At 35.1% G+C, this 17,506-nt stretch overlaps 2 protein-coding genes across 4 annotated transcripts; one reads left to right on the top strand and one right to left on the bottom strand.

The window, feature by feature from the left end:
• Positions 1-4,545: 4,545 nt before the first annotated feature.
• LOC138310285 (glyoxylate reductase/hydroxypyruvate reductase-like) lies at positions 4,546-8,533 on the bottom strand. Of its 2 annotated transcripts, XR_011206389.1 has the most exons (4): positions 7,439-8,533; positions 6,701-6,871; positions 4,681-5,943; positions 4,546-4,621 (listed from the first exon to the last, which is right to left on the bottom strand). XR_011206389.1 is itself a non-coding variant. In XM_069251423.1 (3 exons), exons 1-3 carry the CDS (start codon positions 7,743-7,745, stop codon positions 5,345-5,347), a joined length of 1,077 nt encoding a protein of 358 aa, XP_069107524.1. In that variant the 5' UTR covers positions 7,746-8,533; the 3' UTR covers positions 4,546-5,344. The 2 variants fall into 2 exon arrangements, 1 of the variants encoding a protein (XP_069107524.1); XM_069251423.1 differs by having other exon boundaries at positions 4,546-5,943.
• Positions 8,534-8,710: 177 nt separating this feature from the next.
• Positions 8,711-16,685, top strand: LOC138310284 (innexin unc-9-like). 2 transcript variants are annotated; one of them, XM_069251421.1, is made up of 3 exons: positions 8,711-9,120; positions 14,057-14,156; positions 15,185-16,685. In XM_069251421.1, coding segments are annotated over exons 2-3 (1,269 nt in total). In that variant the 5' UTR covers positions 8,711-9,120; positions 14,057-14,154; the 3' UTR covers positions 16,452-16,685. The 2 variants fall into 2 exon arrangements, with proteins under 2 accessions (XP_069107522.1, XP_069107523.1); XM_069251422.1 differs by lacking the exon at positions 8,711-9,120 and adding an exon at positions 13,454-13,883.
• Positions 16,686-17,506: the final 821 nt, after the last annotated feature.

Raw genomic sequence — 17,506 nt, 5'->3', positions numbered from 1 at the left:
AACAGGAAGTTGCATACTAATAAATTAATCGACTGCTGGAAAAGGCGGAAAAAACTATCCGGATTTATTAATACTGTACTGAGTACGTGTGCTACTTCTATGACTCCTACTAGTCATAAGACGATGTAATTACTCTCAGTCTAATAATTATCAAAATTTGATATGATTGATAATTCCTATTACTTTAACTGTGCTGATGTCAGATTTTTTGTTAGCTAAATAATACATTATTTACGGTTTAAAGTGCCATAGAGCCTAACTATAAGCGATAATTTTGACATACATGTACCGTAGTAATATTTTTCTCCAGTTATCTGAAGAATTTATGCACTGTAACAGTTCATGATTTTTATGCTTTGTGTATGTTTAAATGAAAATATGCCTGAAGAAGTAACTTCTAGTAATTATAAATGGACATAAAATTGTGAATTACATTTTGTTTGTTTGTTTGTTTGTACTGCACTGTAGACCACGGGGATCTGGAAATTAGTTACAGTTTATATCAATATGGACCTGCCAGATTGTCCATAGACCATTTTACTGTAGATCTAAAATCGGTAAAATTTGTAAACAAAAATGTACATTGTACTAATTACTGTGTTTGAGTTTTTATTTTTACTTTTTGAAACTTTTGGTGGTGAGTAACATATTAAAATCTGCTCTTGATTCGTGATATGAAAATTACCGCACGAATAAACTGGGCAAAAATTTTGATATGTGACTTTTCTTCTCAGAAATCTTTTGATAACCATCAGATTTGATTATAATCATTAAGCTGTGAAAATCTTTCAAATGGACAGACAAACATTCATAACACGTTCTAAACATTAGTTATAATACACAAGACTTTAAATTTCATGTTTTATGCCTTATATATTGATATAAACTATCAATAATTTCTCATATCTCTGTAGCACAAAAATATTATGTTTATTGACAAACGACGATGTTTCTTGTAGGAAAACACACAATGTTTATTTAAAGAAAGAAGAGACGATGTTTATATGTGGGACAAAAAGACGATGTTTATTGTGGGACAAAAAGGACGATGTTTATTGTGGGACAAAAAGACGATGTTTATTGTGGGACAAAAAGACGATGTTTATTGTGGGACAAAAAGACGATGTTTATTGTGGACAAAAGACGATGTTTATTGTGGGACAAAAGACGATGTTTATTGTGGGACAAAAAGACGATGTTTATTGTGACAAAAGACATTTATTGTACAAAAGACGATGTTTATTGTGGGACAAAAGACGATGTTTATTGTGGACAAAAGACGATGTTTATTGTAGACAAAAGACGATGTTTATTGTAGGACAAAAGACGATGATTTATTGTGGAAAATACATGTTTACAAAAGACGATGTTTATTGTGGGACAAAAGACGATGTTTATTGTGGGAAAAAACGATTTTATTGTGAGACGATGATTTTATTGTGGGACAAAAGACGATGTTTATTGTGGACAAAAGACGATGTTTATTGTTAGACAAAAGACGATGTTTATTGTAGACAAAAGACGATGATTATTGTGTGGGACAAAGGACAGAAGACGATGTTTATTAAGCATTGTAAGACAAAAGACGATGTTTATTGTGACAAAAGACGATGTTTATTGTGGGACAAAAGACGATGTTTATTGTGGGACAAAAATACGATGTTTATTGTGGGACAAAAGACGATGTTTATTGTGGGACAAAAGACGATGTTTATTGTGGGACAAAACTACGATGTTTATTGTGGGACAAAAGACGATGTTTATTGTGGACAAAAGACGATGTTTATTGTAGGACAAAAGACGATGTTTATTGTAGACAAAAGACGATGTTTATTGTAAGACAAAAGACGATGTTTATTGTGAGACAAAAGACGATGTTTATTGTAAGAAAAAGACGATGTTTACAAAAAGACGATGTTTATTGTAAGACAAAAAGACGATGTTTATTGTGGACAAAAGACGATGTTTATTGTAAGACAAAAGACGAATGTTTATTGTGGACAAAAGACGATGTTTATTGTAGAGACAAAAGACGATGTTTATTGTGGGACAAAAGACGATGTTTATTGTGGACAAAAGACGATGTTTATTGTGGGACAAAAGACGATGTTTATTGTGAGACAAAAGACGATGTTTATTGTGGGACAAAAGACGATGTTTATTGTGGACAAAAGACGATGTTTATTGTGGGACAAAAGACGATGTTTATTGTGGACAAAAGACGATGTTTATTGTGGGACAAAACACGATGTTTATTGTGGGACAAAAGACGATGTTTATTGTGGGACAAAATTGTGGGGAAAAAGACGATGTTTATTGTGGACAAAAGACGATGTTTATTGTGGGACAAAAGACGATGTTTATTGTTAGACAAAAGACGATGTTTATTGTAGGACAAAAGACGATGATTATTGTGGACAAAAAAGATGATGTTTATTTTAGGTTTATTGTGGACAAAAAAGACGATGTTTATTTTAGGACAAAGACGATGTTTATTTTAAGACATTGTAAGACAAGAGACGATGTTAATTTTCAAGACAAAATACAATGACTATTGTGGACAAAAGACGATGTTTATTGTAGGACAAAATACGACGTCTATTGGACAAAAGACGATGTTTATTGTGAGAAAAAAGACGATGTTTATTGTGAGACAAAAGACGATGTTTATTGTAAGACAAAAGACGATGTTTATTGTGGACAAAAGACGATGTTTATTGTAGATCAAAAGACGATGTTTATTGTGGACAAAAGACGATGTTTATTGTTAAGACAAAAGACGATGTTTATTGTGAGACAAAAACAAAAAAAGACGATGTTTATTGTAGGACAAAAGACGATGTTTATTGTGGGACAAAAGACGATGTTTATTGTGTAAGACAAAAGACGATGTTTATTGTGGGACAAAAGACGATGTTTATTGTGGACAAAAGACGATGTTTATTGTAAGACAAAAGACAATGTTTATTGTAAGACAAAAGACGATGTTTATTGTAGATCAAAAGACGATGTTTATTGTAAGACAAAAGACGAATGTTATTGTAGATCAAAAGACGATGTTTATTGTAAAACAAAAGACGATGTTTTATTGTATAGACAAAAGACGATGTTTATTGTAGAAAGAAAAGACGATGTTTATTGTTAAGACAAAAGACGATGTTTATTGTGGACAAAAAGGACGATGTTTATTGTGGACAAAAGACGAAAACATGTTTATTGTGGACAAAAGACGATGTTTATTATTAACAAAACACGATGTTTATTGTGGAACAAAAGACGATGTTTATTTTGGAAAACAAAACAATTGTGTAGGGACAAAAGACGATGTTTATTGTGGACAAAAGACGATGTTTATTGTTAGACAAAAGCGATGTTTTTTGTAGGACAAAAGACGATGATTATTGTGGACAAAAAGACGATGTTTATTTTATTGTAAGACATTGTAAGACAAAAGACGATGTTTTTCAAGACATATGTACAACTATTGACAAAAGACGATGTTTATTGTACAAAATACGACAAAAGACGATGTTTATTGTAAGACAAAAGACGATGTTTATTGTAGGACAAAAGACGATGTTTATTGTAAGACAAAAGACGATGTTTATTGTGGACAAAAGACGATGTTTATTGTAAGACAAAAGACGATGTTTATTGTGGGACAAAAGACGATGTTTATTGTGGGACAAAAGACAATGTTTATTGTAAGACAAAAGACGATGTTTATTGTGGACAAAAGACGATGTTTATTATTAAACAAAACACGATGTTTATTGTGGAACAAAAGGCGATGTTTATTTTGGGAAAAAAAAAATTGTTTATTATGGGATCAAAAAAAGACAACGTTTAGTGCGAGACAAAATTCGATGTTTATTTTGTGACAAAAGACGATGTTTATTGTGCACCACTAACCAGTCCGTAACTCATGGAGCTCCATCCGGGTAGTTGTAATACGGCCAGAACAGAAGACTGACCACCAGACTATATGTTATTGATAAAAGTTCTCACCAGAATTCTTATAATTGATTATCTCCCCAAAGTTTTAGCATTGAATCAGACATATCGCAAATACAAAAATCATTAAGTAAAAATTGGTAAAATCATTCCACCCAATAAGAGCCCATGTCCCTATAAGCACCCTCCCCCTTTTTCAGGCCTCAATTTCAATTGCCCAGGCATAAATAAAGACCAAAACTACACAAAACTGTATAGATTTGTAATAATAAGCACCTATTCTAATAAGCACCTATTCATTTTTTTCAATTTTTAAACGTCCTCGGCGCTTATTGGGTCAAATACGGTATATGCATATCATACTAAGTAGAGTATGATTCAGATTTTGATTTTTACTGATTTTTTTTTTCTAGACCCCTAAAACGCTTAAAAATGGTCTTAGGGCACTATGATGGGTCCATAATTATAAAATCTGTCACTAATTCTCAGATCCCTGTGGTTCAAAGAACAAATGTCCAACACTGTGTTCTATATCACATTATACAATTATGTACATGTACTTAAATCCAATTGAACAACAAAGACAGCATGAACAATATATTCTTTATTATAAATAAATATTGTTTACAGTCATACATCCTTATTTTGTACTGGTTATCTAACAAACCTGAAGAATACATTTCATTCTGTTGATAAAAAGCTCTTGTGATTGGTTATCTAACAAACCTGAAGAATACATTTCATTCTGTTGATAAAAAGCTCTTGTTATAACATCACATTAATGGAGAACAAATGTATAGCCATGGTCATCTGAAATAATCTGGGTATTTAAAGATGCTCCACCGCCCACAGAGCATAGAGTGGGTATAAGGATCTGCATTTTAATCAGATCGAACGATACTCATTAATTGAACAATAATTGGTGTTTAATCGTGTGTAGATATGTATAATTAAAACAAAAAAGATAATATGAAATAATTTATTTTGCATTTGGTGCATACACAATAAATAATTAATTCCATATAGGACATAGCGCCACAGAATTTTTTCGGGATGCAATTAATTACTTTTGATATTTTTGTTTTGGAGTAAAATAAGAAGCTCAAACTTTTCAATGGTGGTAATGGTGTACAGTATGTAACTTTTGTAACTGAAAAATTACTAATTCGTCTGTTCCTGTTTTTGATATGAAAAATTGTCATTTGTCAGCGGTGGAGCATCTTTACGTATAGACTTCATTTTTTTTATACATGTACCTAACAAAGTCCCTATTTTAACTCTACCATATGTTTAATATGTTTAAACAACATTATCTACTTCATTTATCCATTATTTATATATTTGTATATCAGTTATGCATTATAATTTTAAGTTTTGGTATCATTTAACCTTAGTAAGGAACCTCGCGTGGCATTTTCTCACCCTTTAAAGCGGCCACAATGTTTTGACCCGTAAGTTCCGACATAGCTGCCCTAGACTTCTCAGTGGCACTACCTATATGTGGTAACACAATACAGTTGTCCAGTTTCATAAGTGGACTGTCCAAGGGAAGAGGCTCAGGGACAGTAACGTCCAGTCCAGCGGCCAAAATCTGACCGGTACTAAGAGCCACATACAAATCCTCCTGGTTTACCAGTCCGCCCCGACTTGTGTTTATAAGAATTGCAGTCTTCTTCATCTTACAGTAGGCATCCTTGTTAAACAGACCTTTATTTTCATCTGTTAATGCACAGCAGCCTAAGATAAAGTCAGACTGCCGACATAACGCGTCAAAAGCTACACGTTCTGCTCCCACTTCTGAATCGTATGACTTCACTTCAGAATCTGTATACAAGAACTTCTCAACTCCGAACGGCTTTAGTCTCTGGGCGACAGCGAAACCAATCCTGCCGAGCCCCACGATCCCTACAGTGGCCCCATCTAGGCCCTGTCCACACATCCACACCGGGTTCCATGTCCCCCAGTTCCCTTCACGTACAGCTTTGATACCTGAATGTTAATAAAGAAAACAGTGAACAATGGGAGGTAATCATGAACAATGGGAGGTAATCATAACCAAGGGGACGTATTCATAAACAAGAGGAGGTAATCATAAACAATGGCAGGTAATCATAAACGAGGGGAGGTTATCACAAACAAGGTGAGGTAATCATAAACAAGGGCAGGTAATCATAAGCAATGGGAGGTTATCAAAAACAAGGGGAGGTAATCATAAGCAATGGGAGGTTATCACAAACAAGGGGAGGTTATCACATACAAGGGGAGGTAATCATAAACAAGGGGAGGTAATCATAAACAAGGGGAGGTAATCTGGTAAGGGTAAGAAAACAGTAAACAAGGAAAGGTAAAATGCTGCATGTTAAGAAAACAGTTAATAAGCTAGGGGAGTTAATGTATGAAATGTAGGGAAGCAATTAAATAAACAGAGTATATACACTTTTTTTTAATTTGCGCATGCACAAATGGCAAAATAAATTATCTTATATTATTTTTTGTTTTAATTAGACATATATATACAAGATTAAACACCAATTATTGTTCTAATGATGAATGCCATTTATGCTCTGTCGGCGTTGGCTCATCTTTAAGACTACTTTCCAACAAGAGCAAATTCTGTTTGATATGAAGTACCTTTAATAGGCTTTTCTATTCCAATAAGCACCCTTCTCTTTTTCCAGACCTCAGGCTAACTGTAGAGAATTTATCTAATATTGCATGTACTTAAAGATCGATTATCCTACCATACCTTCATATATCCTCCGGGATGTGTTCAATAGGAGGGAGACGGTCAGCTCAGCTGTGGCATTGGTCAGTACATCCGGAGTGAATCCAACCTTGATGTTCCTCTTCCGGCATTCAGCTACATCAACATGGTCATATCCCACTGACATTGTGGCCACAACTTTCAGCTGTGAACCTAGACATTACAACAACATTAATTCATATTTTAGCTATGTTCTACATTTATTTTAAATTTTAACATAATTAATTCAACAAAATTCACAGGAACCATAAACATAGCCGTTTCTACACCAGAAAGCAAGAAATCCTAGAATGATCTTGCAATGGTGCTTCCAGAGGCTATCTATTAGACTACAAAAGTATCATCTCAACTTAAAAATAACAATTAAATATTACTCCAGAACATCTAGACTATGTCAAAAAATAAGAATATCAAGTACATGTATAACAGTGGAATTATGTTTCAATTAGTTTATTTTCTGATATTAAAATTATTGGCATGCTAACATGTACTCCAAACCTATAAGAGTTACTTCCCCTTTTTTCATCCTAACAACTATAAAAACATCATGATCTCTTAAATTAGTTCAAACAGTTCGTTATTCTATGACAAAGACAGTTTATATCAGAACATGTGTCGTGGTTGGCAATTGCATAACCTTGGCATTGCATTCATATACGACTGTAGCCTGTAGGTAAAATGCTAAATATAGGTAAAGTGAAAGTACAATTTATTACAAACCTGCTGCATCCAGCACCTCCTTGTCGATGCGTTCTGTAAGAAGACAGTACAGACCTTCGATACCCTTCACGCGCTTCAGTAGCTCGGCCCGGGGAATTGGGTCTTGTGAGTCCCATTGGTCTACCTGACAATGACGTGACAGTACCTCCAACCCCACGGGAGGGACGTAGCGCGTGACGAATACTTTCGGGGGAGAAATAGTGGCTGACATCTTGCTGAGAAATCTAACGCTACAGTTTTTACTAACAGAAGAAAACTGGGACGCGGCGATGACCCTGCACACAGCCGTTATCTTCTCTAGCCGCATGATAACAAGAAACCTAGAAGTACGAAACTGGCATGGTTCAAGGGAGGTAACTGCAACTACCCTAGGTGTAACGCAACTAAAAGTTATTTTTACAATTTAATTAAATCATGTGAATAAATAAAGTCACAATGCTTCATTATATCATATTGTAATAATATCCATTGAAATATCTCTACCGATAGCAATATTTGTTTTCCAGAAGAAGGGTTGAAAATGTGTGTTTATTGTCGACCTATATAATTAATTATATTTAGTCTAAAAGTGCTCTATTCAGGAGAACAAATGTCGAATTTCAATCTACACATCTAGGCCTCAATATTGAATATTTTCAAACATGTACATGTTTGTTTAAATCAATTTCCAGATTCACATTTATATATTTTTATGAGCGCATTGTATGTCTCAATATTAATACGGGGTAATCGGTTTCTGGAACATTAGAGATTATTGACCTTTAATATTGTTACGTTACTGTGACACTAACGTCATTACAGCAATAACTCCGTTGTAACCGGTCCCATTTTGAGAAGAGGTTGTAGTTGAACCCAAAACTTGACTTTTAGAGAACCAAATTTAAACCCAAATGTGCAATTTATGTGTTTGGGTGTTATTAGTTTAACGTCCTATTAACAACCAGAGTCATTCAAGGATGTGCTATATTGGTGGAGGAATGCCGGAGTACCCGGAGAAAAACCACTGAACAGTGGTCAGTACCTGGCAACTGCCCCACATGGGATTCAAACTCGCGACCCAGCGATGGAAGGCTTGTGGTAATACGTCAAGACATCTTAACCACTCGGTCACCGCGGCCCTTTTGTGCAATTTAAATACACGTACCCATCCAATTTTTTATATCTATATTTATTAACTAAACAAAGTCGATTAAATTTCATGTAATTGCGTTGTTTATTGCGACAGAGGACGTTATTCTCGATTGTTCTCTGATATGTGTCCATGTCGCCCCGTCAAGTAGCCCCTGGTGACCTTGTAAATAGCAGCTGATGATGGATGTAGAACATTGCCTGTATATGGTGAGGAGGAGATATTTTATAAGTAGCTGAAGTCACCCACTCCATCCACTGACGTGGGACGACGATAGGACAACTGGTACGTATATGTGTGTACATTAGAGGGAGAGGCTTACCCATGCACAACACAATGGAGTCAATGACGAAATCAGAATATGACAAAATTTAAAGTTAGAATTATCTGGATATCACTGACCAATCGGAATATACTGTGTACTGAGTGTTGTAAAACTTGACTGGATATATCAGCTGCTACAGTGTGTTACACAACCATCACATGACCGACTTCAGGAATTCGTGTGACTTTGAGAATAACAACGTGGCCTCGTTTCAGCAGCCTGAGGACCGTATGTATCATTACTTACACGTGCCATATACAGTAGAACGATTATATTGGGGGTGTTCAGAGAAAGGATGGGTCTTTTATGGAAAGCTCTTATATGTAACATAATGTCATTTAATTTTGTTTCATTGTGAAATGTTTGCAAACTATTTCAAATAAGTAATTTGCGGTGGAGCATCTTTACGGAATTACATGTTAAGAAAAATATGCATGTTTTGTATGCAATTGATTTAGTACGAGATACGATTTAATTTGGCAAATACAGCAACACAGGTTCTCAACTTATCGACGAAATGTGTATTTTACAGGAACAAAATGTAATATTCATTTTCATGACAGGCAAAACTTTGGTTATGAAATTATAATTGTGCCAATTTGAACTAAGTAATTTCCTTTCGGATCCCTCCTTCGTGTGCACAAGACACTGGTTAAGAATAGAAAACAGCGATTATCCCCGCATAACCACAATGGATCAAACACCGAATTTTATAAAGTTATGAAATGATATTTTGTTTAGGAAGTCAATGATATTATGTGCCTCTCCTTTCAGTTTTAATGTGATGTTTAGTGATTCATACGTCTTAACCGATGATCCAAGTAGCTTTAAAAAAATCGGAAATGAAGCTTCACAAACCGTGACTAAATGATGTGCACGTGCAAAACAATAGGTCCAAATAAGGGCATAAAGTCACGAGATCGTAAATAATTAAATTAGAAACTTGCAGTCATAGCGATATCACTAGACTTATCATACCAGTCTATAGCATATTAAAAATTATCATAGATATTTTGCTTCATCATTTTATCCTTTTTTGTCTCTAGATATGTCCTGTCCTTGACTAGAAAGTCTCAAACTAGTAATAAACTCTGAAATATTCCTGTCTACAGCTGGTGTCTCGTGTGGCCAGTCTATATACCGTCACCATACTAGGATACGTGATCCCCGGAAGTATTAGTGATTACAGAACTAGATATGTAATGATATGGGCGTTTTTAACCTTCCCAAATTAAGTGTTTCAAAAACGATTTCTAACATGTATAGATTTTCAATATTAAATTAAGAGACCACCATGATATTAACGGGGGTGGGGGGGGGGGGGGGGGGGGGGGGGGGGATGAAAGCATTTTTGGGTCGTTGGTAAGAAAATGTCCCGGTACTTTTTTGACGACCTGAAAATTATGAATAGTCTGTACAGCATGGACTTTTATATGTGTGTTTTAGGACAACTGAAAATGTTGAAATGCTGAATTAATCTTGGCACATAATGCTCCATAGACACTAGCTAACTGCGGAAAAGATAGTACACTTCTGGCGAAAAATGTCGTCAGAATTACGTTTAATATCTTTTCCGATAACGCAGTAGAGTTACATACATGCAATGGAAACTCGAATATTCTGAACACACAATATATGCTGCATGCCCCTGTGTTCTGACCGTGACGGGTTGGACTTTGGCGTGTCAGATCCTTTAAGTAGCCTCTTGACATTGGTAAAATACTGTGTTATACGGACATTGACCTCCATTGTGAGGACCGACCTCCTAACGGATTTTGCTGGTATTCTTCATCTTCCATTATTACAAGTAATTGTCGAAACACGCGCAACTTCCTTATTTGGTCAGGGTCAAACGATTGTTTTTCATGGTTTATGGTGTTGTTGAAGGCTTTCGATTCTATAAACAATCTTTATCAATTTTTTACTCACGCTTTTCCAAGGACGTCCTTGCGTTGCTCATCTGTATCGCAAAACTATGAACTGTTGTAAATAATAACCGGCTATCTAAGTCTTTGTAAGATACTGTTTTCATACAGTTTTATAAGAGAAAAGATACATTGAATGAATTTCAACTAAAATTGATATAATTCTGTAGCAACACAAATGTTATCTTTCCCCGTCAACACCCCTGAATCGGAGACGTCGACACACAAACATAAGTCCCCTTCGCCCCTCCCTTTCCGGGGGATTCCCCTGACCCCCTCCCCACATCTGGTAGTGATTGGGGAACTTTGACTGACCCCACTAACTCTGACTTCCTTTTCACGACTTAACTTTCACAAACACACAAGTCACACACTAAATAACGGTCTGGTCTGTAAGGTAACTTTCACAAACACACAAGTCACACACTAAATAACGGTCTGGTCTATAAGGAAACTTTCACAAACACACAAGTCACACACTAAATAACGGTCTGGTCTGTAAGGTAACTTTCACAAACACACAAGTCACACACTAAATAACGGTCTGTTCTGTAAGGTAACTTTCACAAACACACACAAGTCACACACACTAAATAACGGTCTGGTCTGTAAGGTAACTTTCACAAACACACAACACACTAATAACGTCTGTCACACACTAAATAACGGTGTCTGTAAGGGTATAAGGATCTAAACTCTGTGAGGCCGAGATTATCAATGTTATCATATTAGTAGATAATCTGAATTGTTGATTTTAGATTATCTACTAATATGATAATTATTTATGCCATTAACAATTTATATCGCAAAATCGGAGCATTATCATATAAAAACTTCTATCAAACACCTAAATATTCACTTGAAAAACGAAAAACTCACGAAGACGTAATTTCTAATTCATGGATTCTATCTTATTGCGTGGAAACATATTTGTGTATCGGAAAAGTCAAGTTCATGATTGTTTTTGGTCCTGTTAATCATAAATAAGTAGAGTTAGTTAGTTACTGGTTTATTACTAGACTTTGTCTCACTGACTCAAGTCATTATTCTATCTATGTTGTAAAATAAATATGTTATAGACCCACAATCTATGTTTGTGTTTACCAGTGATTGTTTAGATCATCAACATAATCTGATTTGTTTTACAATTGATCAAAGTCAATCTAGAAAAGGGGACATAATCCACTTACGGTAAAGACAACCTTATGCTTCAGTTAGGGATTTTCTTATCTAACTGTTTCGTTATCTTGACTTTCCGTGATAAAGACGCGAACAAAGCTAAAGTAATATGTTTACCATCTCAGGGTCCGGTAATATCAGACACAGTGGTTTGACGATACGTGTAGAATTTCTTTGGCTCTTCGAGCTAGTCCACTTTTGATTTATCGTCACGAATTAAGACAGAAACATATATATTATTTAACATATACAATATGTTTCTGATTAAAAGACCAATTTTGGTGGTATTGGTTAACAAGATTTTATGTTTATAATTTTGAACTCTTGCTACAGTTCTTACTTTAGACATTGCCCTACTCTGTTGGTGACGACCCAGCTATTTGATACAGTCTGGGACTCGACAAATGATGTTTGTGTATTTCATATGCTGATAAAGGCTACATGTTGATATGCATTTAAAATAGTGAATATGGTCTTGGGGTACACGATCTGTATGAAATCGTGACACGCTATTGTGAAATCGTACTAGGAATGAATTATCATGTAAAAAGTGAAAAATCGGATATACAGGCATTAGATTTCTATAGTTTTCCATCTTTCGTCAAAACAATTTTAAGTTGTATTACATGTATTTAGTTTACGGAAATGGTATTTTATAAATCATCTACTGACTGAATTATACTTGTTGACCCCGGAAATAGTACCGAAGTTCATCAAACTGGAACAACATCTGTTTGTCCTTTACAGGAAATATGTGGCAGAGAAAATGTGTTACGACTAGGAACATTATAGATACAGATACTGATTTTTTACAGAAAATGTTTTTTTTATGTAATTATTGCATATTCAACCAGTTAGCATTTAAATGTTCTGTACAAACTTTACGTTTTGGCTAAATATTAAGAGATTAAGAGAGTCTGGATATCTGCTTCAGAAATGTTAAAAATGCCACCGGGTAAGGCCGTATATATCGGTGATATCATCACACATCAATTAACAATGGTAGGTAACTGTCATCACCTGCCGCTTCCCCTAAATACCATTTGTCATTTACATTGTATATAAGTGTCCGTCATTTAACACCTGGTGGTGAGGCTGTCTACAGAACAGATGGGGCCACGGATCAGCAGTCAACCGGAACACAATGTGCATATATATAGTAAACTGAAGCACATTTACTGGACATCCAGAGAACACTCAAAATACCACAACTCTAATCAATGAAATCTAATTATATGCGAAGCTAATTATTCAAATATACAATGTATATTATATATATTTATAGATCCGTCCTTGAATCATTTGAAGCATTGATTAGAAGAAATAACATAAAATTAATATGTAATATATATATATTGATCAATATTAAAACAGGGAGGGGGGGTTAATCAGTGGCCTCAAATAACGCATTTAATAATTTTAAACATATTCTCATTTTTAAAAGGTTCTTTTTATATGAATCCTTGCTTAAAACAATGGTTTTTGACAAAGAATAATTCTAGTGTATGACAAAGCAAGTAATCAAAATTATATGTTTGTCTACTGATTAGACAAACTTGTTTTCTAAAACGATTATAAATTATCTGTAGGCCAAGATATCTTATTTATGGTTAAAATAATAAATCCATTATTTACACTGATTGATTGAAGTGTACCTTATTCAGAGTACATAACAGAAGTGGTTATGTACATCTGACTTTAGGCTAGACACTACTGTATGTCTGGCCCGCATCAAATGATGCGTATCAAAACTTCTGACATTACCCCCTAAGCGCCCCTTGGAAGTTGACAAAAGTCGCGCGTTCTGACACTATCCCTGTACCCGCCATTCCCGCAGGAAACCCACGGCCTTTGTTTACATTTGCATATGACGTGTGAAAATGTGTTGTAAGTTCTATAAAACCTCTTTACCATTTAACATTTTGGACATTGACATTCATCTTTCATTAAGTTAACATCTTGCTCTTGCGTGAACCTTTCAGTTTAATAGAAACATTTGAAACAGTAGCCGAATTTGTTCAGTGAACTGTAGCGAACACCATCCCTCGTTTATTTTGCAGTGTCCACGTGAGAAAAAGATCGATTCGTGAATGAGAGGGATGCTCCTGCGAACTTGACAGTCTGACCAGAAAATTAAGGATATACACAAAAACCAAACATGTGAGTATGATTGGAAACAAAGACTTCTATTATAACGGTAAAAAAGAACAATGGAAATGGTCCTAAATTGAATTTCTAGTGTCAGACGTTTCATTGTTTGACGGGAATAAAACCATTTGGCAGTTTTCACGCAGATTATTCTACTTTCTCTATCATTGTACACATTAAATATTCAATAGCACGCTAAGAATACTAAACTTTTATTGTTTGAAATGTGATTTGTGCAATTTTTTAATGAGAAATTTTAATTGCTTTTGACAGAAATTTGACATTAGCTAAATTGAAAATTATAAGCTTACACCAAGGATTTATAATGCTCACTTATAAACCCTTGGCTTACACACATAATCTTTATAAAATCATTTTAATCATTAAATTTAAATTTTAAACTTTTGAATCAAATTTTATAGGCCTACTGAACACGCCAAATGCTGCACACTTGCAGTCATTTTCATTCAACCATGAAAGTTGTTACAGTTTATAATTAGTTAACCGGGGAGAGACTTTTATGTTTGAGAAACTCCACTGAAGTGAGATTGGTGGTCTGGTGGTGGTAAATATAAGCCACTGATGACCTTTCATCTGGTTGGCGGGGGTTTAATCCCTGACCAGAATGTCAATGTGAAAAGGAGGTTACCTGCCCAGTCACATGGGTTTTCTCAAACCACCCCAGTTTCTTCCCACTTTAGATCCCTCAATCACACACTTGTAAATTTAAACACCTGAGCCATTCAAAGTGATTTGCATATGTTATATAACTTGTAAAATGAATCAAGATTATGTTACTAACTAAGTGAGATGGTGTCACTATAAAAATCGGGTCATTGTTACCTATATTTTGACCTTTGATTTCAGATGTCGTATACATGGAATGATTGAGATACTGATTGCACAGACATCAAATTAAAAAATATAGTATCTTTTTCATCTGTTGTGATTATGAGATAGTTAAATTATTTATCATACAGAAACTGAAATTGCTTCATGATCTGGTTATAGTGGACTTGAGTGTATTGTTTCTGTTACAGGATCAGTGGTTTGTTGGGAGGTTTCGGGAAGTGGTCACGGCTGACTGGAAGCTCAGACGACGATTGGATTGACCGACTTAACCATATATGGACGGTGGTGATGCTGTCCCTATTCGCGGTCATTGTAAGCTCTGGCCAATACGTGGGTGACCCAATACAGTGCTGGTGTCCTGCAGAGTTCACCGGGGCAAGGGTAGCGTACACAAAGTCCGTTTGCTGGATTTCGAACACCTATTACATCCCAGATGAGAATGAGATACCAAGAGAAGACAAGGTACGACAGGATGCAGAAATCACATACTATCAATGGGTGCCGCTCATCTTTCTCATCCAGGCTCTCATGTTTAAGTTACCTAACGTCGCCTGGCACATGTTGAACGGATACTCTGGAATAAGTCTTGATAAAATCACGACCATGGCCGAGGATACCATGCTCGCCTCGCCAGAAAAACGTAACGAGAAAATCATGTACATTGCCAAGTATATGAATCGCTGGATTGAGACACACAGAGATTGGCATTATAATTTCTTTGTACGTATGCGACAGAAATTCTCCAACATTTTATGTTTCTGTATTGGTAAGAGAGATGGTACATATCTGACAGGATTCTACTTGTTTGTTAAGGCTCTATACTGTGTAAATGTTGTAAGTCAGTTTTTCCTTCTCAATGAATTCATGTCCATGGACTATAACGTGTTTGGCATCGAGGTCATCAACTTTCTGTTGGCCAACGGTGAGTGGAAGGCTTCGCCGAGGTTTCCTCGCGTCACATTGTGTGATCTTCAGATCCGCCAGCTGAACAATCTACAGAGCTTCACAGTCCAATGTGTTTTACCAATCAACCTGTTCAACGAAAAGTTATTCATCTTTCTGTGGTTCTGGCTTTTATTTGTCACCGTGTTAACGTTCATTAACCTTTTCAGCTGGATTTATTATATAGTGTTTAGTGAAAATAAAGTCCGCTATGTCAGAAAATACCTCACAATTCTCGGACAGTTGGAGACAGGGTTTGACAAGAAAGTGTCGCGGAAGTTTGCCGATGAATATCTACGTGGGGATGGTGTTTTCGTTCTACGAGTCATTGGTAAGAACTCGTCCGACATGGTTCTAACAGACTTGGTTCAACATCTGTGGAAGGTTTTCAAAGAGGAACATTGTAAACTTCCTAAAAGGGAAGACAACGGTGTGTCCGATCACGAACCCTCAGAAAAAGACAAAATGAACGGCGATATTATCCACACCAAAGAAAATAACTACAATGTATGATGGTGAACTTTGAACCTTCAAATGCTCATTTTATCTAGTACATGTAGACTAGTCACATTGTCAGAATATAATTCCTTGACCATTTATTAGTGCATTTACAAATATTGATCATAATTCATATTAGATTGTTGAAATCTCAAAATATTTTTTCACTTAATCATGTAACTGGTTTTTTTTTGGAAGAAAAGAAATTCTCTTCAGCCATTATATAAATACTAACTGTCACCTCATACATCTGTCACCTCATACATGTATAATTAATTTTTCTTTGTTTTTATACCAAATCTGGCTTTCTGATTGGTCAATATTTTTTTTGCATACCACTATGAAAAAAAAAATCCGAGAATGGCGCGAAACCCCGACGTTTTCGTGACGTCACAATAGAGACATTGACGTTGCGTATTGATTCGGAAAAAAGAATCCCTTGAAAAACCACTATAATGTTACATTTAAACATACTTCATTTTATCAAATAGAGTATAAAATTAATTATAAGTATTGATGTCACTATTTTTTAATTTTATCGGGTTATGAAAAAAAAATTGTTTGCAAACTTTTGTGAGAATCCGCTAAAATAAATATAATGAAGGAAGATTTTATTATTCAAAGTAAGCTGCATTCCAGTGACTTCACCTAGATACAACAGTCTTCTTTGTTGAGAAATAAGATTTGTTAAAAAAAAGGATGAAATAAAAATAGTTAAATAGCTACATACCCAGAATTTCATTGGGTATGTGGAAACAACCATGATTTTAATGATGATCATAAGCTAATTATGTATGTCCTTTATTGTTATGTATTTACTAGTAGATCTACATGATGGTGTTGCAGTAATCATTGTCAGTATATAATATGTTGACTTTGAAATACGAAAATATTGTAGTTTACCCTGTCCATGCCCCTCATTCCAACCCTCTGTAGTATTAAAATAATACTGCCATGATTCAAAGTCAGCGGAACTTGTTTATGATTTTACTTGCATGATAACCAGTTCAGATTGTTATTTTTCTCAATTTAAGTTTATTTCAATAATTATAAACTTATGTCCTTTAGCC

This window comes from Argopecten irradians, chromosome 16, assembly GCF_041381155.1.
Source record: "Argopecten irradians isolate NY chromosome 16, Ai_NY, whole genome shotgun sequence".
Lineage (NCBI taxonomy): Eukaryota > Metazoa > Mollusca > Bivalvia > Pectinida > Pectinidae > Argopecten > Argopecten irradians.
Note: the sequence above shows the minus strand (reverse complement) of the source record. Positions and strands in the feature narration are given on the sequence as shown.

Coding starts and splice junctions, on each gene's coding strand:
- LOC138310285 (XM_069251423.1), bottom strand. CDS start 7,745: ATGCGGCTAGAGAAGATAACGGCTGTGTGCAGGGTCATCGCCGCGTCC. Junction 6,872..7,438: donor GGAGGTGCTGGATGCAGCAG/GTTTGTAATAAA, acceptor TGTAATGTCTAG/GTTCACAGCTGAAAGTTGTG. Junction 5,944..6,700: donor ATCCCGGAGGATATATGAAG/GTATGGTAGGAT, acceptor ATTAACATTCAG/GTATCAAAGCTGTACGTGAA.